The sequence below is a fragment of the Pleurodeles waltl genome, chromosome 3_1 (assembly GCF_031143425.1).
Source record: "Pleurodeles waltl isolate 20211129_DDA chromosome 3_1, aPleWal1.hap1.20221129, whole genome shotgun sequence".
In the NCBI taxonomy this organism is placed as follows: Eukaryota; Metazoa; Chordata; class Amphibia; order Caudata; family Salamandridae; genus Pleurodeles; species Pleurodeles waltl.
In genome coordinates, this window is record NC_090440.1 from 452,356,986 (window position 1) to 452,380,331 (window position 23,346).

General features: G+C 41.1%; 1 protein-coding gene across 5 annotated transcripts in view; it reads left to right on the forward strand.

Annotated features, from left to right (window-relative positions):
• NTRK3 (neurotrophic receptor tyrosine kinase 3) overlaps positions 1-23,346 on the forward strand; it is a 1,498,428-nt gene that overhangs the window by 1,379,714 nt on the left and 95,368 nt on the right. For all 5 annotated transcript variants that reach the window (XM_069222726.1, XM_069222728.1, XM_069222729.1 and 2 more), the window contains exon 16: positions 18,212-18,455. In XM_069222726.1, coding sequence (XP_069078827.1) covers positions 18,212-18,455 — 244 coding nt within the window. The remainder of the gene's footprint in view (positions 1-18,211; positions 18,456-23,346) is intronic.

Consider the following 23,346-nt stretch of genomic DNA (forward strand, 5'->3'; position numbering starts at 1 on the left):
AGTTGCGTGGAATCCTTATAGGATTAAGGTTGTGAAGGCCCTGGGACTCAATCACAATAGTCAATGCATCTGGGTGCAGAGTTGTCCTGGCTGTCTGAAGTGCTGAGCAGGACTCATGTTAAAGTTAATGGTAGGGAGCCACTGGTGACAAAAGACCACTTGGAAGACAATCTGAGGGGAATGCTTGCAGGGTTAAAGTTCTGCTGGTCCTGGTCTAGGCCACAACAGTCAGTTTACTTCTGTTTGGTTCGTGGGGTCCAGATGCAGAATGTCCTGACTGTCGGTGGTGCTGAACAGGAATCTAGCTGGTGCTGTTGTTTTACTGTTTACAGTAAAGTTAAATGTGCTGTTTGGGGATTAGCTCATTTGACTATGTTTTGAGGGGCAGAGCAAATTTCCTGGACAGCAGTGTCCCAGCAGTTCAACAGTGTGCACAATTGAAAAACAGTAAGATCAGTTCACAATTATGGGACTGACTATGCTAAAAGCGAAATTTTTTCAGTGGCGATTTGGACTAAAATAATCAGCAGAACCTTTCTAAATTTACAACTGTTTTCATTATTCTTATGGTCTCATCGCTCAAGGAGTACTTCACAAATTCTGTGCCCTGTTGAGTGGCTTTTTTAACCATTGTTCATGCTCTTTTCCTATTGCCAGACTGACACAATGTAAACTTCAGTGATCTTTTCTGTTTCTTTTTGCGTTGTCATATAATAAACAGTTTTAATGATTGCAACTGATGTCAAGAAATATCAAATTACAGTGGCGGCCGATAATTTTAGGAGGTGGGGGGGCGGGCGGGAAGCACACACATTTATTCATTCACACACACATGCACGCACATCCATTCAACATTCAAACATACATGCATGCACCAAAAATTTATTGAAAAAACACACACTTACCGTCAGCTCGGAGGTGCCAGGAGGGTTGGGACTGCTGCCTTCCCTCATTGGCTGAAGGCAGCAGTCCCAACTTTGTCTCAGAGTGGGATGGGGTCAGTGAGACTTCTGACCCCTCCCCACTCTGTGACGAGGTGTCACTGATTGACACTCACCCGGGGCTGGTTGAAGTCAATCGGTGATGCTTCCCCTCATCACTGAGGAGAAGGGCCTTGAGGCACCTTTGCTGAGCTGAGGAGGTCACGCCCATAGGAGCTGTGACCTCTTCAGCCCAGCAAAGTTCAGCTCAGGCAGCCAGGAGTTTGCGCAAATAGCGTATGTCTCTCTCCTGGCTGCCTGATCTGAACATGAAGAGCATCTGTCAGGCTGACCTTTGCTCAGCCTGACAGACACTCTTCATGAAGGGCAAAAGGTGTGGGGATGTGGCTCCTCCACGATAAAGGACGGGCCGCGGCTGTCAAATGATTTTGGAAAGCCAGTGGCAGATAGGCTTTGAGGTGTGCAGTGAATGTCATGTGTTGGGATTTATTTGTGGACCTTTTAAATTACATGTAAAAAATGTATTCTTTTTAGAAATCTGTCAATTGATATGCCCCTGCTTTGATCTAAAAACAAAGGGTCCGGTTACAAGTTGGACAGTTGAAACGCCGCAATATGGCAGTGGTGAGGCGGCCTTCAAGCCGGCCTCACCATTGCTTTGTTACGACATTTCTACCTGATTGACTGGTGGAAACTGTTGTATTATGATGTTTCCAATGATCAGCACTGTGGGAACAGTGAGGCGGCATTGGCCTTGGCTCCCTCCCATCGCACACAGCACCCCGGAATGAAAAGGCTGTCAGAAAGGAAAGTCCTGATCAGTACGGCAGTGCTGGCCTCTGCACAGCTGTGGCTGATCATGACTTCGACTGCTGCCAGCCCATCAGGATCCCTGATCCCGGCGGAGGCAACAGTCTCCTGGATGTCCCACCACCAGGATCGTAATCTGGCATAACCAGAAGTGTGGTGATCCAACCACATGACGAGCTTGGCGGTCCGAGGATCGCCAAACTCATATGAGACCCTAAATCTCACAATGTTGTTAACACTGCCTCTTTAAGTACAATTTAATGGCACATAATATGATTGATATGCAGGGGTAACACCTGTTGAGACTTCAAACAAAGAGACGAAAACAAATATTAAGGATGTTGTTTTGTGTAGCTTTCAAGCCATACTCTTAAAATCTTAATATCAAAAGATTAAAAAAGTTAATATGAAAGGATTGATTTATAATAAAGCCCACACTTGTACTGGATTGCCAATTTGTGAACAGCACTATGAGTGAATACATTATTTGGTAGAGTATTATGTTATTAAGGAGGATGAGGTGTTTTAACACTTTGCTGGTAAAGCAAGGAGTCACTAAGCAAAATTTGATTTTAACTACTGATTACTGTTACTGTTAATGTATTCCTTTTTAGGTCTGATGTTAGCCTCCACCATTCTCAGTGATGCCATCAATTATATAATTTCAGATGTTGCTGTGATGTTATCAGTGATCTTATAGAGCACTCATAAGTTATATAATATGTGAGGTAATTAGCAGTATATGGTGAGGGTGTGAATTATAGTTACTTGAGGGCATACGTTATAGTTACTTAAGATAACTATAACTGGTGAATTTCAATGGTTTGTTAAAAATTGTATGATTGCACTGGCATTTTTAACTAACTTAAAAGTCCTTTTAACCTTTGCTATAAGAAATTATTACCAGTCCAAACTATAACAGCACTTTAACCTTTGTTTTGTCAGTGAACGTCTGAGTTTCTTTTTTAACAAAAGATTAATATAAAGAGATGTCATTTTAGGTAAAGCAAACCTACTGACTTTGTCAAAGGATCGGACACCAAAATATGCAAGACTGGCCTATTGCTTTGCCAACCTTCATAAAGCAGATCTATTATTGAGTTAGTCAAAAAGTCACCACAAAAATGTATTCTAAATTTGCCCTTATAAATGCACACATTAAAACAACTAATAATTACTACTACAAGTATCATTAAAATAAAGCATTTTCATTCCACACCACCATAAATGTGTGTATAGGTCTTTCTTTAACATTGTGCAAGCCAAAAAATGCAGTCATAGAACCAACAACAAAAGGTCCCTGCACTCCAGCTGAGAGCAGGCAGCTCCAGCTCAAAGTGCTTTAAACATAATGGTGAGCTCTCCTGGGGTCATGGATTTAATGAGCCAGACTTACATTTTTTAAACGTTTCCTGGCAATGCTTCTACCCTCCCATTTTTACGTCACTCATAAAATGTTCAATTACTTAATTGATAACATCACTAATGACGTCTAAAATTACATAATTGGTAACAGTTCTGTACATGGTGAGGATGCAAGTACATTAGAGCACAAGTTTCAGTTACCTGAAATAACTATAACTGATGGGTTTTGGGAATTTTGTTGGTTTAAACAGTTATGTGTTAGCTGACATCTTTACCCAACTATAACAACCCTTTAACTTTTGTTTTTCTGTAATAAAATCCATATATAAATGTATCTAATGTCTCACAGGGAGACTGATGAGGATGGTGAGACAGAATGTGTTTTCACCAGATGGAACAGTAGTGTCTGAATGAAACATGCAAAAAGGTGCAGTTCACATATGTCACTGCCAGTCTATTCAATAAAATTACACTCTGTCTCAGCATTTTCTTCAGTCTCCAGATGTGAAAATATCCACATCTAATTGCTTCTGGTCACCCCACAGATCCTGTCATGCAGATTTAAGTTTACCACATTCCACAAACTCTTGATTATTCAACCCAGTTAAAGTAAAATAAAAATCCCTTTAATTGCTCTTCCATATAGTTGCCATAAGAAAGATGTGTACAGGGATTTAAAAACAGACTGAGGATGGGAAAACACCTAAAGCAACTTTTATTGAATGCTATAGTGATTTAATTCTTCGTCTTCAGAGAGATTCATTACCTGCATTCTGAAATTCATTAAAAAAGTTGTTTCTTTGGTTTATTTCACAAGCTTCCTAAAGGTGACTGTATTTTTTTGAAGATTTACAGCAACTGTCAAACATTAGCTCAGTGTCATTGGCAAACCTGTTAGACCAAAATTCATATAATTAATTGCAGTCAGGGATTAGCTATCCATTCAAATCCCAATTATTCTTGTTCATTAGTTATAGAATGTTTACACAGTGGGTTGATATTATAAATCACTGTACAGTGAAACATGCAAAGGCCCGGTACAGTTAGGTGAAGAACCATGTCTTGAGGCTCTTGCAGAAATTAAGAAGTGAGGATGAGGCTCTGAATTGCTGAGGGAGGCCTCCCCAGATTTTGGGTGCGATGTAGGAAAATGAGTGACCTTTAGCTCTGTCTCTCTGCTTGCAAGGTGTATATGTGATTGAGTGTGTGGCTGAGCGTATGTGCCTGGTAGGCTGGTGAAAGTATATGCAGTTGTTCAGGTCTGCTGGTCCAATGTTGTGTAGTGCTTTGTGTGTGTGAATGAGGAGTTTTAATTGTTATATTTGTGTATAGGGAGACAGTAGAGCTCTCTGAGGTGTAGTGAGATGTGTAGTGAGATGTGGCTGTGATGTGGGAGGTTTAGAGTTTAGAGTGGGTCTTGCTTCAGTGTTTTGGATGGTTTGGATTCTGTGAAGAAGCTCTCGGTGTAGAGCTTGTTGCTGTAGTCGAGTCTGCTTGTGATAAGTGCTTGTGTGACCATATGTCTGTTGTTCTGAGGCAGCCATTTAAAGATTTTGCGTAGTATGCATAGAATGTGGAAACAGGAGGAGCTAACTGCATTCTGCATTTACCAGTGCTGTCATGTTGAGTTTATCATTCAGGGTGATTCCAGGTTTCTGGCTTGATCAGTGGGTTTTGCATGTAGGTACTAGCTCTGCTGGCCACCAAATGGAGTCCCTGGGAGAGTGCTTGATCCCGAAGCCCAGCACTTCCATCTTGTTGGAGTTGAGTTTCAACCAGTTGGGTCTCATTCATTCTACTACCTTGGTAATGTAGTTGGTGAAGTTGGTTCTGGTTTGTTTGTCTTGTCAGTCAGTGATAGGATGAGTTGGGTGTCATTGGGATAAAATATTATAGTTATGCCTTTGGATCTGATGATGTTAGCGAGCAGAGTCATGTACATGTTGAACAGAGTGAGAGATGAGCCCTGCGGGACTCTGCAGATTAGGTTCTTGGATTCCGATGCGTAAGGTGGTAATCTGGCTCTCTGTGTTCGTCCCATGAGGAAGGATCATTTGTAGTTTGGGGCAGACCTTGGATGCCAATTTCATGATGTCTACTGGTGAATGTGTGAGAGTTTGAGAATGATGAGGTCTGTAGTCTTGCCTTCATCGATTGTGGGCGGGGGTTGACTGTGGTGAAGAGTCCAGTTGTGGTCTCATCTTTACTTCTCAATCCTGATTGGGTGTGGCCCAGTAGGTGGTGTGGTTCCAGGTGGCTGGGGAGTTGCTTGTTGATGACCTTTCCCATCACTTTGGCAAGGAAGAGAAGCAGTGAAATGGGACGGACGTTGCTCATTTCCTTTGAATCAGCGAATGGTGTTTTGAGGAGGAAGTTGACTGCTACATGTTTACAGTTTCATGGGAAAGTAATGGATCTGAAGGTAGTGTTGATGATGTGGCTGAGGTTGTTGCTGATTTGTGATCATCCAATATTGTAAATGTGGTTGGGCCTTGGGTCTGTTGCAGCCCTGGAGTGGACAGTATGCATGAATGCTGCTGTGTCTTCTCTGGTAAGTGTTTTCCATGGTCAAGTGTTCAACTTGGCTGGTGGTGGGCAGGTAGGGGATGAAAACTCTGGGGTCTGGTTCACCTTCAAAGCTGATGTAGATGTTTACTATTTTGCTTCAGAAGAAGTTTGATAAGTTCCTGTTAAGGAGTGATGCTGTTGGCTGCAGCCTCAATGCTATGTGATTAAATAATATTCTTCAAAATTTCATAGATATTAAACTGGAATAAAATTGCGCATAGCAGATGTATTTCAGATATAATTTAACATGAGATACTTGAATTGGCCAGGCAGAAAGGTGTGACTCATTATTGTTTTATACCAGTCTATAAGCATGAAAGAAATGTATATAATGTCTCACAGGGCTATCCGTCAAGGTAACTTACACTTGTGCTTAATTGGCACATCTAATTTACTCTTACAATTTTGAGTAACTTAACTACTTTTGGCTGTTCACAAAATCGGAGTACAAAGTTACCCCAAAATGTGGACTTGCACACCTCCACCCCCAAAAAAGGGGTGGAGACACATTTATCTGTGTAAATGTAATACTACCAAAAAGAAACAGTAGTAAATCTAGCACCAAACATGGCCAACAACTGATATTGCAACACCCTCTCATAAAAGATAACCCAATAGGAATTAAGGTTACATTAAATTAAGGTATTTAGAATAGTTTAAAATATAAATATATATAATTTAATGTTAGATATATTATAATTTATAAAAATGAAGCACTTATTAGTTATAAAATATTGTAAAAATTGAATATATAAATGTAACATTATTTTTATTGAAATATAGTTAAGCTACCTTTTAATTATTTCTAAACATCAATTTTCGTTAATATTAATGCAATCCAAAATAATAATTTTTACTCTGTGTGAGAATGTATTTTTTACTTTAATCTTCAGTAAAATTCTTTGAATTTAATATTTTAAATTAGTTAGAAATGTAATTCAAAATTATGGTACGTTCTGTGTATTTTTCTATTTTGTTCTACATTTAAAATAACTGCATGAAAGTAGTTTACATTAATATGAAACCTAGATTATTTTTTACTAATTCATTAGAATTTTGAATCCATTTTTAAACACTTTCACTTTACTTTACCAAAGGGAGATCTTCACCCTGACTGTAGAGTCTGTGAATTCTAAATGGCCAACACAGGGTTCTATATACCTTGTGAAAATTACTATACAAATTATTAAGTGCTCTGTCTGCTTGCGAACACCTAATGACACTATTAACCAACTTGTGGCCTTTGATCCGCCAATTACAACCACACCTAAGCCACTGTGTACCTCTTTCAATTTCCACATTTTCTTGCTTTTCACGTGCTAGGCACATTCCATTGGCAAGCCTTACTGTCTTAAATCCAGGCCACAAATTAACTCCAAGATTTCTCAATAACACAAAAAAAAATCTAGTGCTACAAGAGAAACCTACTTCTCTATAATACCCTACATGTGGTATATAGTATGCCTTTTAGAATCTAGATGCATCATTACTAGAATTTGGGCATGGTTTAGATTTTAGTGGAGTATGAATACCACACTTTATCAGTGTGGAAACCATTAAACAGTAGTTCCCCTATTCTATTTGAGTTGAGAGAATGCCAACTTTACATCAGCGGAGCTTGTGCTGATTGAGCCAGTATAAACTTTGGGTTTGGCAACCCATCAGCCATGGGACCACGAGGCCACAGACAGAGTCAGCACATGCTATATTCATGTGTTGACTCTGACTGTGACCTGGTGGTCCCAAAGTTGGCATCCCGTGTCCACCATGTAATGTGTGGTGGACACTGTAAAGAAAAATACAGAAGGTCCCCATTAGCAGGGAGAAAAAGCCCTTTGCTTCAGGGGTATATGTTTTTATTTTCCAGAAATAAACTTTCTCTTTGCTGAGCAGGTGCCTAAACATTGCGCACATTTGACAATGTTTATTGCCTTGCACACAGCTTACACAATATTGGACCAGCTGAAGATACAGAGATCCTAGGCAGACAGGCTGCATGTCTAAATAGGGCTGGTGGTTCTCTGCGAGGGGTCTTCCACCAGAGGCAAAATGCGCCCTATAATTTTTAGTGTCCTCAAGCGAAATGTGAAATAAACTGGACATCCACCTGTACTATTGTAAATCCATATCTAACGTATGTCATTAATATGTTATTACCTCAATAGTGTTTAGCGTTCTTGTGATATTTGTTGTCTTTGCCAATCACCTCTACTATTTTACCATGCCAAAATTTAGGGCCTCATTATGAGTTTGGCATTCGTAACCGCAAAACTCGCAGTGGCGGTCAGACCGTGGCGGCCTTAGCGCTCTGACAGCATGACTGCAGTAGGGCTTGCAACCAGCATGGCAGCACTGAACTCAGCGTCGTCTGGCTCTTTACAACCATCTTTCCACCTGCCTTTTCATGGCGGGTAGCCTGCCATGAAAAGGCTGGGGAAAAGGAAGTGCTGGTGGCCACAGGGGGGACTCTTAACTGCTCACGACATGCCCAGCACCATCTGAATGCACACTGTCTGCTTTGGAGACAGGGCACTTTCTGAGGGTGCTGGAGTGTTAGGATATTGGCCTCGCAAGGGAGCCGAGGGCAATATGCTAAAACTATTCCCTCCGCTCAGCCCAGAGGGAGCGCGTATTTCAATGGTCCCGCCGGTCAGCCCGTTATGGTGGTGGCATCCTCCCTGTGAGTTTGGCGCTTCCGTGGTGGGAACGCCAAACTTGTAATGAGGCACTTAGATAAGAATATTCTGTTAAATTGATGATGTATGTAACTAATTCTTAATTTATTGACCAATGTTAAGTAATATAAATATATTTCTTCATAAGTTTATCGACCAATCAATCCTCAAAGTGGATATGTATACCCTTTTTATCCAAATGCTATGTTGCTCTTGCTAAATAAGTATATGAATGTGTTTTTTATTTCATCATTGATGTGCAATAAATCATTTTCACCGTTTAGACATACAATGTGGGTTTTTCCGTTGTTTGTTAGGTTTGTACCTAAAAGGCAGAAAAGTGATATATAACGTAGGGCCTCTGTCAATTCAGTCCTGTACTTCAAATGTGTTTATTTAAGTCTCAAGTACTTTGTATCTTCAGTCTCTAATCTACTTACATGTTTAGGTCTGGCTTGACTGAACAGCTGTCCTCATACCTTATGTAATTAAGCTAAAAAAGGGATGTAAGTATAACTACCAGGAGAGTTGCTTTGGCTCCTCCCAAATGTAAATAGACAGGAGTACATGATTTGACTGGGCAGACGTTGTGTGCTGTCACAAAAAAGTGCTTGCCCAACACAGAGCTCTGAGCATTTTCATTACTGAACCAGCTGCTTGAGTTTGAACTTTAAGGGCCACAGACATGACATTGTAATGCTATTAAAGTGTCTTAGATAAGTAGATAGTTTACAGGGTTTGCTTTTCTCTGGCAGCAGCTCATTTAGGGTGGCTCATTTCGTTTACAAAGTGCAGATTTGTGTTTGAGAGACCAGAGTGGCACTTATCTATATGGAATTTTAGTCTGGCTTGATAGTGCATCTGATGCCTGGCATTTTGTGGTAAAAAAAACAGAGCTTTCGGAGTCCTACTGAGAGATGGGATCCCACCCATATTGGTTCCCCTTTGTACACTATTGTACTGGGCTGAAGTTGTGCACGTCCACTAAAGAAACTGCCTGTATTGCACTTTTTGTCTTGTGGTAAGTTTATATTTGACGCAGGAGATCTGATTTAGTTATGGTGACAAGCCAATGATCTTTTCATTATGAAATGTTATTATAAAGGTACTAGGCCTGAGATATTTATTGTAAGAATACACGTTAACGTGGTTAAGAACTTAGGTGTGAATTGTTATTATACTATAATGAAGCCTCAAGATAGGCAATTTGTTACATGGAATGCTACACATTACTGTAGTAGGCAATGTCCCCCCACTGATTATCCATGATTAGAGAAGATTTGCACTGTGGAAATTCTTGATTGGCATACAGGGAACTGTTATGCTGGGTGCCATAGGTGTGGCCTGTTTATTATGAAAGGTTATTACAGTAGGCATGGTTTATTTATTGGGGAAAAGACCAATGATAAAGCCAGTAGACCCATAACTGTGGATTGTTATGACATTATGCTATATGCCATAGAAATATATTTGGTTATATGTAATTTCCCAGATTATGATAGTAGGCAAGTTTTTTTTGTTTATTTGCCAAAGACTCTGACAATCCCTAGGAGTAGCATTTCAGTGTTATGATTCTTGTTAGGTTCAATTGATAGGCTTTTGTTGTTGTTTTGTCCGATGCAAATTTGTATATCTTTGTAATGTCATAAATGTATGTTTGATGGTCAGTTTATGTACACTCCAGCAAGCCTGGGTTGTACATAGTGTCAAGTCATTGCTAAAGGGTAGAGGCTATTGTTTCTGTCAAACTGTCATTTTAGATTCCATTGGTGTGATCTGTTTATAAAAAAGTTATGATATAGCAAGTAGGCTTTGCTTACCTATTTCGAAAAGCATTGCATTAAAGCCAATAGGTTTGTAAAGGCGATTGTTATTACACTGAACTAAAGTCTGTAGGCAGGTATTATGGTATATGGAATCTTTGTAGATTGGACATGGGTATTGGTGTTGGTGACCCACCTGAACAAACTATGGGTTTGGACAGTTTGCAAAATGGTGATCCTCATTAGGCTCTCTCAGTAGGGATTTGATTTTCTTATGACACTCATACAGATTTGCTAATTTATTATGATATACCCGATGGTTGCCTTGTGAGAAGGCTTATAGACCAACACAGTAGGTCTGAGTTGGTAATATAGCTAAGCTAATAATAAAGGTTATAGACTTGTTTGATCATAATGAAAGATTGCCCTAAGGACAATAGGCCTGACACATTGATTGTAAAAGCATCTGGTGAAGTCAATAGATATTTAAGGTAGGAATTTTAATACTCTGTATTAAATCCTACACATAGCTATTTCACAGACAACCATAGTAGTCAATGGTTTGGTGGTGGTTGCTAACAAACTGTGGGTATTTAAGATTTACACTGTAAGAATCCTTGTTAGTCCCGGCTAAAAGAGGCAGTTTTTTTGCTATGCCAATCTTAATTTTGTATACTGTTTTTACTACATATTGATTGGGAAAAGCATGTGTTAAAATCGATAAGCATTAAAGTGTGGATTATTCCTATGTAATAAAGCCTACAGCTAGACATTTTGTTACATGAAAGATCACAGATTATCTTTGTAGGGTATGCTTTTTGGTGTTGGATATTTCCTCTGACAAACCCTGGGGTGAAGATTTGAACTGTAATAATTCTTGCAAGAATCTCTTCTTAGCGGTCTTCCAGGATCTTGTAATAAAAGAATCAATATGTTATACATCTATCCATGTATATAAATAAATATCGATACCATCATCTTTAAAACTCTTTATTCCGTATGAAAATTATCAACCATACAAATAAATAAACAACACATCACATAGCACTATCAAACATTTCTACCAAAAATACAATCTTGCAGCTATCCTGCACAATCAATACTTTTAAACAAAATTTAAAAAGAAGTTTGTTAAACCACCAATGTATGTATCACCTTATATCCTACTATACATTTTAACCCTTATATAAATTACATTCCAAATTTCATTAAGAAGATAATATTTCAATCAGATTAAAAATATAAAATCATCTAAAAATACTCTAAATTGTTCCTCCAGGTTACAGCTCCCTTAAGAACGGATCCCACCCCGCCACCCAAGCGCATCAGAAGCCATATGCAGCCACACAAAGGCCGGACGATATTGCACAAATCCCCTAGACGTCAACTGGGGGAATAAACTACCTCTCCTAAAGGGAGCATAAAAATCGCAGAACAAAGTAAAATGAATTAAAGTCTGCTGAGACACTCCATCACAAGGGCATGGTTTTATAGATTTTATATCAAACTGACCTAACGGAAAACACAAATTACTTCTGATAACCCCTAAACGGAATCGCGAAATAAGAGTCCTTTCCCTCACATTTCTTATCTCCAAGAGATAGGCCTCCGAACCCAAATCCATCTTTAACATTATACAATCTCTTAGTGATTTTTTCCTCAATCCCTCTTCTTCCCTCTTAGCCCCCAAACTTTTGAAGAAATGTTCCTTAACCCATCGTTTGTCAGAATGTTTTAGACCCTCTAAAGCCTCAAACATATCCAGCCCGCCAGAGCAAAGGCTACTTTTCTTATTTAAATCAGCCAGGGAATGTCCTTCGCATAATCACATGCCATGCAGTCCCGCAGGATCTCTCTATCAAAAGATGCAAACTCATTTGTCCAAATAGAGATCCATAACATACAAGGGGCAACCTTGATGGTATCTTCTATAAAATCTAGATCCAATTCAGCATGCAAACAAAAGCTAAAGCTATTTTGACCAACCCCTAACAGCCTTCTGCAGAAGCGATTTCCCTCTATCGCAGGGGCCCTATTTTCCATATAACCCCAAAGTGGAGGCTCATACAGCAAGACTGAGAGACATTTGCGCCTATAAACTACAATCAAGGGCCTAATAGGTTTGTTTCCAACCCTTGTGGCAAACTCAAATGTAGCACCAACTGTTGCTTTAAAAAGCACCCCTCTTCTGGAAATACAAGATTTCCAGGTACCCTTATCATCAAAGTTAACCCCTAAATAGGGGAATTCCTGAACCTTGCCGATTACTTGCTCATTTATCTTCAGCCCCAAGTAAGATTTATTGCAGTTTATCTCTAGATCTAAAGCTGACATAAAATTTTCATAAGCTCTAACTGCCTCACGAAGGCTATTCATAGTGCGGGCCATAAGCATTGCATCATCCAGATAAATCAATACCGGGACACTCTTACCATTAATTTTGGGAGCATCCTTACATCGTTCGGCTAAAAAGTCAAACATCCCATTTGTGTACAGAAGAAAGAGGGTAGGCGCCAGTACACCCCCCTGGCGTCCGAGCAATCTCCATTTATCCCAACCCTCACATTTGCATTAATTCCTAAGTGGAGGTACCGAAGCAGCTCCACAATTTGGGGATCCATACCTGTTAGAAATGGGGTCTTTGGTTGGCAGTCAGTTACCCTCTGTCCAAGCAAGGACCCTCACTCTAGTCAGAGTAAGTCACACACATTCCAAATTATCCTGTGCCCACCCTCTGGTAGCTTGGCACTGAGCAGTCAGGCATAACTTAGAAGGCAATGTGTGAAGTATTTGTGCAATAAACCATACTATACCACAATATAACACCACAAAAATACACCACACAGTGTTTAGAAAAATATATAATATTTATTTGGATAAATGCAGGTAAAAAACGATTAAAGATGAAATATGCAAATGTAGGGCTATCACTGAAAGCAATATCAAGTGTCTTTAGAGTTAAAAGATTACTGTAAAAGCAATAAAAAAGTGTCTTAAGTTCTCCTAGAAACAACAAGTGTCTCTTGCACGGCAAAGTGCCTGGTTTGCGTTGAAAAATCCTCCCAAGGGACCGCAGAGGAGGAGGTGTATGGAAAACAGTGAGTGTGCGTCAGTTTTGCCCCTTCGCACATGGACTTGCATTGTTATTTTTCACGTGGGGAAGACGTTGCGTCGATTTCTGGCGCGCGGACTTGAATCATCTTTAGGTTGCGGGGTTTTCAGACACCCCAGGGACGATGCGCGGAATCCTGGGCTGCGTCGATTCCGGTAGGCGATGCGTGGAATTTTCTTCCGCACGGCAGGCGCTGCGTCGATTCCTCTGTGGAAGTCAGGTGCAGTCGATCTGAGTCGGCTTGCGTTGATCCAGTAGGGCTGTGCGTTGAAGTTCCGGTTGCGTCGCTGGCACTGCGTGGATCTTCTGTCGCGAAGTCAGGCTGAGTCGTTCTGGACTCGACGTGCTGTGAAATTTTCACTGCGAGCAGGCTGTGCGTCGTTCTTGGCAGGCGGTGCATTGAATTTTCGCCGCACGGGGATTTCAGCAGCAAGACAGAAGTCCTGAGACTTCAGGGAACAGGAGGCAAGCTCTATCCAAGCCCTTGGAGAGCACTTCTGCAGCAAGGCAAGAGAGCAGCAAGACAACAGGGCAACAGCAAGGCAGCAGTCCTCTTCAGAAAGCAGTCAGGTGAGTCCTTTAGGCACCAGGCAGTTCTTCTTGTCAGGATGCAGGTTCTGGTTCAGGTTTCTTCTCCAGGAAGTGTCTGAGGTGGTAGGGCAGAGGCCCTGTTTTTATACCCAAATGTGCCTTTGAAGTGCGGGAGACTTCAAAGAGTGGCTTCGAAGTGCACCAGGTCCCCTTTCAGTTCAATCCTGTCTGCCAGGGTGCCAGTAGGGGGTGTGGCAGTCCTTTGTGTAAGAGCAGGCCCTCCACCCTCCCATCCAAGGAAGACCCATTCAAAATGCAGATGTATGGAAGTGAGGCTGAGTATCCTGTGTTTGGGGTGTGTCTGAGTGAATGCACAAGGAGCTGTCAACTAAACCCAGCCAGACATGGATTGTAAGGCACAGAAAGATTGAAGTGCAGAGAAATGCTCACTTTCTACAAGTGGCATTTCTAAAATAGTAATATTAAATCCAACTTCACCAGTCAACAGGATTTTGTATTACCATTCTGGCCATACTAAATATGACCTTCCTACTCCTTTCAGATCAGCAGCTACCACTCAAACAATGTATGAGGGCAGCCCCAATGTTAGCCTATGAAGGGAGCAGGCCTCACAGTAGTGTAAAAACTAATTTAGAGGTTTTACACTACCAGTACATGTAAACTACACAGGTACATGCCCTGCCTTTTACCTACACAGCACCCTGCCCTAGGGGGTATCTAGGGCACACCTTAGGGGTGACATATATGTAGAAAAAGGGGAGTTTTAGGCTTAGCAAGTACTTTTAAATGGCAAGTCGAATTGGCAGTGAAACTGCACACACAGGCCTTGCAATGGCAGGCCTGAGAAAAGGTTAAGGGGCAACTGAAGTGGGTGGCACCACCAGTGCTGCAGGCCCACTAGTAGCTTTTAATCTACAGGCCCTGGGCACATATAGTACCCTCTACTAGGGACTTATAAGTAAATTAAATAGCACAAGTGGGTGTGATACAATGTTATCATGTTTAAAGGGAGAGAGCATATGCACTTTAGCACTGGTTAGCAGTGGTAAAGTGTGCAGGGTCTAAAAACCAGCAAAAACTGTATCTCAAAAGTGGAGGGAGGCAGGCAAAAAGTTAGGGGTGACCACCCTAAGGCTGTCAGGTCTAACAATACCCAACCGAATTAGCATTTCCCACAGCTTTCGCTGATTGACCTTATCAAAGACCCAACTAAGATCCATAAATGCAATGCATAGAGTGCCCTTCTTGGCTTGTGTGTATTTCCCAATCACCATCAACAGGTCTAAACACTGTTTCTGGGTACAAAGCCCTTCCCTAAAACCATATCACACCCTGCTCAATTTCTTTTTCATCCATCCATACCTCAATGCGCCTCAAGATAATCCGGCCCAAATTTTTCGCCGAAGAATTAAGAAGAGAGATTGGGCGATAAGATTTGGGATCATATTGATCCCCCTTTTTATACACATGAATAATAGAAACCGATCTCCAAGTGACAGGAATTCCCACACTAACTAATTGAGGACTTTGAGCAAGATGGGTGACCATAGCTGGGGACAAGATTTATAAAGATCCATTGGGATTGTATCCGGACCTGAAGCTTTATTGCTTGTTCTGCCGTGGAGTGCCTCCCTTACCTCTTCTAATGTAAACCTGATAGCTAAATTGGGATGAACATCAAATTGTTTAACCAATTTATCTCCTAGAGAACTCCCCTGAAAGATTCTACAGAAATGACTCACCCAAGCCTCGGGGGCAATATTACAACCCAGGCCCTCAGAAGTTTCTGATTCAATAAATTCCCTGTTTAGAACCTTCCAAAACAGGCCAGGATTCTTATGATCTACTGCACGTTCCAATTCCTCCCAAGCTAGCTCCTTGAGCTTTAGCTTTCTCTGCCCTCAGGACAATTTTATACTGGGCACTCACATTTCTAACATATGCCTTGTTTCTAGGGTTCTCATTTAATGCCTTCCTCAGAAATTTCTTAGCCTCATAACAGGGCTTACTAAACCATCCATCCTTATGCTTACGGGAGGACTGAGCAGCTACAAAGAAGCTATCTTTAAAAGCTCCGTTCACTCTAAACATAGCATCCATAACTTCCCCTGGGCTAGGAGTTTCTGCCAGAAATATACCTATAAGTAGATTTAGGTGGTCACCCACCACCCTTTCTATTACTTGCTGGATATTTACCTGTCTCCAACCAAGTCTCCCACCCTGATCTTTTGGCCTCACCAAAACTGGCCCTTCCCGTGCTGGTTTGCATAAGACCTCTGGAAAATTGAAAAAAGCTGTGAGCGGGTTATGGTTACTAAAGTGCTTCTCTACCACCTCCCCATACATAACCAATTTTTTTACAGATGGGGACACAAAAATACAATCAATTGTTGTACCAGCCCCTCTGCCTACAAAAGTTGGGACCTGGTGTGTACCCACAGCTGCAATATCGCAAATGTTCAGAAGACCCAAACTCCGTTGGCCCTTAATCAGGTCCCTACCCCTAGTGTCCTGTGAACCCTCAGCTAAGTATACCTCATAATCCGACTCAAAAGGGTTCACCACTGTATTATACCGCCCTATCTTTGCATTAAAATCTCCTGACACAACAACACAAAATTCCATCCCCCCCTCCTCCAGTCTGCACTTCAGGATCTGGAGAACTGAGAAAGGACCCTAATTTGACACCCGGAGTCCCAAACAGCATTGTAAAAGTTTACCAACAGGACATTAAATTTGTTGGGAAAGACTACCCAGACAATCAATATACCCTGGTGGTTACAGTTAATTTGGTACACTCTCGCTACTTTAGAGAAGCAAATTTGAGTAACTAAACCCCCTTTAGAGCAACCTTCCTGCACCCGAAAGGCTGGGACTGCAAACCTATGATAGCCATCCCAAGCAGCCAGCCCTTCCGACCGAGTTTCTTGAAGTACAATAAAATCATACTGAGCCAGACACCTTATCCATTCTTGATCTAATATCTGAGTGTCATACCCTGCAGCATTCCATGAAATAAAACAGCACTTTGTGATCTTACCGCCGTGGTCACCCATGGTCAAAGTAGCATTTGGGGGTTCTATCATGCCCTCTATAGATCTCCCTTCATGGCATCAATCCACCCCCTCTGCCCATCAGCAGATTTGGAAGGGGAACATCCCCATACAAAAAAAAGAACAGCCGTCACAGTGGGGCAAGCATCTGTATCAAGGGACACTCATTGTTTTCCCCACATTGAAATGTCCAAATGCCCCACAAGGCTACTTCATGTAAGCCATAAAACCATTGTTCATAGTGTATCATTGTTGTACCATACCAACATGGCCAGTACATTGGTTTTAGGTGTGGCTGCCATGCTTGAATTCTGAAACAACAAAAGACTGTTATCTATACCTTTGCAAAACAGACAAACGCTGCTATGTTGTTTCAGTATTGCAAGCATATACGTTTAGACAATGTTTTCTTTTTTCTACTTGTATTCTTTTTAATGTATCTTGCATATGTTTGTTGCATTTGTGTGCATTTCATTGCAGTTGTGTCAGAGGGTGAAAACAAGAATGCATCTGTGGATAGATGCATGTGTGCAGAAATGAGTGACAAAGTGTATGTATGATTACTTATTGGGTGCATAAGCCCATAAGTGCACAAAAGGACATTCATAAGCTAAACCTACTGGTATTGCCAGTGCTTGTTTTAGTAAGCAGTCAGCTTTTTTGTTTGAACTTCCAGGATCCAATCACAGTTGCAGCTACTAAGAATTGTTTTGGGCCTCACCTATCATTCAATAACCTTAAAATATATCAGGATGCAATAAAAATATTTAGTATATTACACTTTGTGGAGAATAACTAATTTTGTTATCTACCAACTCCAGTCAAACCTCATACAATAGCTCAGGCATCTCCGAGTAGCTACCAGTAGCTCAGCAGCTCCCAAGAGTAACTCTTCTGTGTGCAGCCCAGCCTACTACTATAGAAACTTTTGCTTGGTTGAATTAGTATATGTGTGCCAAAATTAAAAAGCGTATATTTGAAATGAAAATGTGTGTATTTTCATTACTCATAAGATGCTGTTTGGAGAAAAATGGTTGAATCTTCAAAATGTATTTAAACGTATTATTTGAGAGATTTATTATTCATATTATTACTCTTGAGCCGGGCGTGTGCAGCTATGGCTGTTATGTATTACGTATTTAGAGGCATCCAGCCCTGCCTAATCACTGACGTGATCACTGCTGACAATCTTGTATGGTGTGGTTACTATTTCATCACTACTATTAGTCATTTGTGATGATTTTTATTGAAAATAAGTAGCTTTTGTTACAGAAAGGGTTGGAGACCCCTGCAATAGCTCTTTTACCATTGATATTCAATTTTACATTCAGTAAAACGTGTAAAAAAAAAAGGTTTATCTTTCCTCCTACAGAGCTCACGGCCCTGATGCCTTGATACTAGTAGATGGGCAACCTCGCCAAGTGAAGGGGGAGCTTGGGCTATCGCAGATGTTACACATTGCTACGCAAATTGCCTCTGGAATGGTGTACTTGGCTTCTCAGCACTTCGTCCACCGAGACTTGGCTACAAGAAACTGTTTGGTGGGAGTCAACATGCTTGTGAAAATTGGGGATTTTGGAATGTCAAGAGATGTGTACAGCACAGACTACTATAGGGTAAGTTTTTTTTCTTTGCCTCCATTGAATGTTTAGTTTCTGTGCAGAAACGGACAGTTTCCTGCCAAGAGCTGCGTGCTGCTTCATGGCAGAAATGCATGGCTATTGCCTGAATCATCCTACTAATTGTTTCAGGTGGTAAGAATTACATCTTAAAATCAATTGCAACCCACAATTCGCATTGTTTGTAAAGCCAAGATTTTTCGGTTCTGTGATTAGAGTTCTCAGTGAAACGGATTAAATGTTGCCTAAATAGTAATTATAACATTTCTCACAGTTTTATTCCCAGCATTAAAATAAAAACGTTCAAAACAACTTTCCATATGCACCACCTCCAAGATAACATAGTCATTATTTTCCTGTTAACATGGCAAGATAGCTCAAGTAATAACTAAAAGAAAACTAAGCACAAACAGAAACCGTAGACACGGTTGGCTCCTCTCTGACCCGAAGCAGTATATCACAACTCGTACTGCATGCACTTTGTCTACAGTCCTATTCAGTATAATATATAAAGATATATATATATATATGTATATGTATATACATATACATATATATATATACACAGACACATACCATTTAAAAAACAAACGTGCGATTACCTTGATGTAAGCAGTTTAAAGTGAAAACAACAATATCAAACACAAAACAGTAAGCACAAATTACTGTGACATTAAGATTTTTTCTTCCTAAAGCAGCAATAATTATGAATAAAATAATGAAAGTATGGCAGACAGATAAACGTATGCCTCAACTTTGTCTTAGTGTTAGGAAAACTTGAAGAAGAGCTGGAATTCCATCAATTATGGTGCATACTCTAGTGAAAACCTTTATGGTCAATTATTGCAAAAACCTGTGTGATAGTGCCACGTTATAATACAGCGTATTTAAAATATTAGCCAGTGTATAGACTTCGAAGCAACAATATAATAGATCTAGGTGAAATGTTCATTACACTACATACTCATGCGATATTTAGCTAATTTTCTATTATGTTTTGTGGCAAAATTCCCCAAATTACGCAATTAAGCCACATCATGTAACTATGCTGCAAAAAAACACAGGTGGCTGCTCTTTGTGGTTGTTAGAAATGGGGTCTTTGGTTGACAGTCAGGTTACCCCCCGTTCAAGCAAGGACCCTCACTCTAGGCAGGGTAAAAGAGAATCACCCTCAGCTAACCCCTGCTTACCCCCTTGGTAGCCTGGCAGAGCAGTAGGCTTAACTTCACAGTGCTAGGTGTAACACACATAGTAACTTAATGAAAACACCACAAAATGACATAACACAGGTTTAGAAAAATAGGAAATATTTATCTAAACAAAACAAGACCAAAACGACAAACATCCACAATACACAAGTCAAGTTATCAATTAAAAAGCAAAAAGAGTGTTTATGTAGTTTAAAACACACACTAACACTGTTAGCGTGAAAATGTAACTTGGGTGTGTCAAAAATAACCCACACGGGCGAATGTGAGTCAAAAAGGGGCTTGCGATGCGTCGATTCCACTCACCAGCAGGACCTTGCGTCGTTTCTCCTTTTGTTGGGTCAGGGCGCGTCGTTCCTTCTCTCCTCAGGAGAGCGATGCGTCGATCTGGTAAGCACTGTTGGTCCGGGAAGGTTTTGCGTTGTTTTTACATGCCCAGCGGTAGTTGTGTCAGAAATCCAGCCGCACAATGTTTAAAAAACCACGCAGTGTGGGTTTTGATCTCCAAAGTCTCTGTCATTGGTGCTGCACATCGTTTCTCCAGCTCCAAGCTTCGATTCTTCGGTCGCGTTTCCGGCGAGCGTCGATTTTCAGCTGCAGAGTCGGCAGTGCGTCGTTTCTTTAGCCGCAGATCGGAGTCGCATCAATTTTTTCCCACACAGTGCTCTTTGCGTGGATTTCCTCTCCTTTAGGTTGCCAGCTTCTCCTTTCAGGGTCCCAGGAACTGGATGGGCACCACAGGGCAGAGTAGGAGTCTCTCCAGAGACTCCAGGTGCTGGCAGAGAGAAGTCTTTGCTGTCCCTGAAACTTCAAACAACAGGAGGCAAGTTCTAAATCAAGCCCTTAGAGAATTCTTCTCAAGATGGAAGGCACACAAAGTCCAGTCTTTGCCCTCTTACTCTGGCAGAAGCAGCAACTGCAGAATAGCTCCACAAAGCACAGTCGCAAGCAGAGCAGCTCTTCTTCCTCAGCTATTCAGCTCTTCTCCAGGCAGAGGTTCATCTTGTTTCCAGAAGGGTTTCTAAAGTCTGTGGTTTTGGGTGCCCTTCTTATACCCAATTGCTCCTTTGAAGTAGGCCTACTTCAAAGTAAACTCTCTTTTGAATGTGAAATCCTGCCTTGCCCAGGCCAGGCCCCAGACACTCACCAGGGGTTGGAGACTGCATTGTGTGAGGGCAGGCACAGCCCTTTCAGGCATGAGTGACCACTCCTCCCCTCCCTCATAGTACAGATGGCTCATCAGGAAATGCAGACTACAACCCAGCTTCCTTTGTGTCACTGTCTAGTGTGAGGTGCAACCAGCCCAACTGTCAAACTGACCTAGACAGGGAATCCACAAAGAGCCAGAGTCACAGAAATGGTATAAGCAAGAAAATGCTCACTTTCTAAAAGTGGCATTTTCAAACACACAATCTTAAAATAAATTTTACTAAAAGATGTATTTTTAAATTGTGAGCTCAGAGACCCCAAACTCCACATATCCATCTGCTCCCAAAGGGAATCTAGACTTTAATCATATTTAACGGTAGCCCCCATGTTAACCTATGAGAGGGACAGGCCTTGCAACAGTGAAAAATGAATTTAGCAATATGTCACTGTCAGGACACATAAAACACATGACTATATGTCCTACCTTAACCATACACTGCACCCTGCCCTTGGGGCTACCTAGGGCCTACCTTAGGGGTGTCTGACCTGTAAGAAAAGGGAAGGTGTAGGCCTGGCAAGTGGGTACACTTGCCAAGTCGAATTTACAGTTAAAACTGCACACACAGACACTGCAGTGGCAGGTCTGAGACATGATTACAGAGCTACTTATGTGGGTGGAACAACAAGTGCTGCAGGCCCACTAGTAGCATTTGATTCACCAGCCTTAGCACCTCTAGTGCACTTTACTAGGGACTTACTAGTAAATCAAATATGCCAATGATGGATATGCCAATTACATACACATTTTGTAAAGGAGCACTTGAACTTTAGCACTGGTTAGCAGTGGTAAAGTGCCCAGAGTAACAAAAACAGAAAAATCAGAGTCCAGCACACATCAACAACCTGGGGAACAGAGGCAAAAAGTTAAGGGAGACCACGCCAAGGATGAAAAGTCTAACAGTGGTGCTCATATTTTTTGTTTTTTTTCTGAGCCTGAAATGTATCCCTGTGCCAAAATGGACGCAATGGAGCACTTCGCAGTCAAATATTGGGCCGACTGCCCGCTTTACATTTTGAGATATTACGCACAAACATGTACCATTTTTCTGAAATGACGCAGATTTCGCTCACCCCTAAATTTGCCCTTTTCATGACATATATTCTGTTTAACAAAATCACAAAAAGCAGCATTTTTATTTCCACACTTGCTTATTGTTTTTTTTTTTCCTTTGAGTATTAAGAAAAAATATTACAATCTCCTTGTTATCACTCTGTTAATTGACTAGTTTACTCATAATTTCAGGAATGCAGACCAAACTCCGGGCCTTACCGAGTAATGATCTTCTACAGGAGTACAACTTTAAAATAGATTAATAAATCTTTCAAAAAAAGCGTTTATTTCAAGCCATTCGCTAAAACTGCAAAATAATTCATGAAAGACCGCTTATTGCAGATACATGAGCACAAAATATATCCAGATTATTTCAGTAAGTTAAAGGAATAAAAGAGTAATAGCTTCCAAAAGTGACTACGAATTGTTCAGTCTGTTCTCTGTTGGCTCCAGCTACCTTCAGTTGCATTTTGGATATCTGATAATTGCTACTGTTGAGAAAATGGGTGGTTGGTTTTGTCAGGTTGAACCACAAATGTCACCAAATTAACCTGTGCTTAATGCTTTGGTAGCTTGGCACAAACGTAGTCAGTCATAGCTTACAGGCAATGTGTAAAATATTTATTCAGCACTCAAACAGCTGTATAGTACAAAACACAACACAAGAAAAATCCCACACAAATTTAGAAAAAACGAGTATGTTTTAATAAACCGTTTGCCACTAAAATGACAAAATCCCAATTAGTAGAACCAGAGTTATGATTTATTAAAGTTCAAGGTAAAAACTAGAGCCTAAAAGTTTGAAGTGCCTATCATGGACATCTAGTCGTATGAGACCGAGTCAAAGTGGAAAAATATGGCCAACTCAGATGGAGCGTGAGTCGGATACAAAGAGTGGATTGGGCCCCATTAGCACCTACCTTTGGACTCAGAAACATTTTCAAGAAAAATATTCTCAGACTCAGAAGAAATTTCTAGAAAAATTATTCTGAGAAGGTTGGAGTTTAGCGGGGCAGGGCTGCACGCTGTGTTTGAGGAGGCATTGTTATCAGGGGCCATTGAACGAATTCTCAGTAAAGATTTCTACATTTGGACCTAGTTTCTTTTTTAGAAGTTGAAAATCTCCAGTGGGGAGTTGGTGGGGTCAGTGGGCAAAATGGCAGCCACATAATCTGAGAGCTCCGAGCCCAACCCTAATTTATTTACCCAGATTTGCCAGTGTGACCCTCCGGGACAGCAAGAAGAGTCTGTGATATTGCATCCCCGAGATATAGCACCACACACAGCTTCACTGGACCTTGGAGGCTGCGCCTACCCGGGCAGCAGTGACAGTGGCAGGCCCCAATGGGGAGACTGGTGGGCTGGGGTCTGGCATTGGAGCAGCTCAAGGAGTGTTCCCTTCCTCACCGAAGACCTGCTG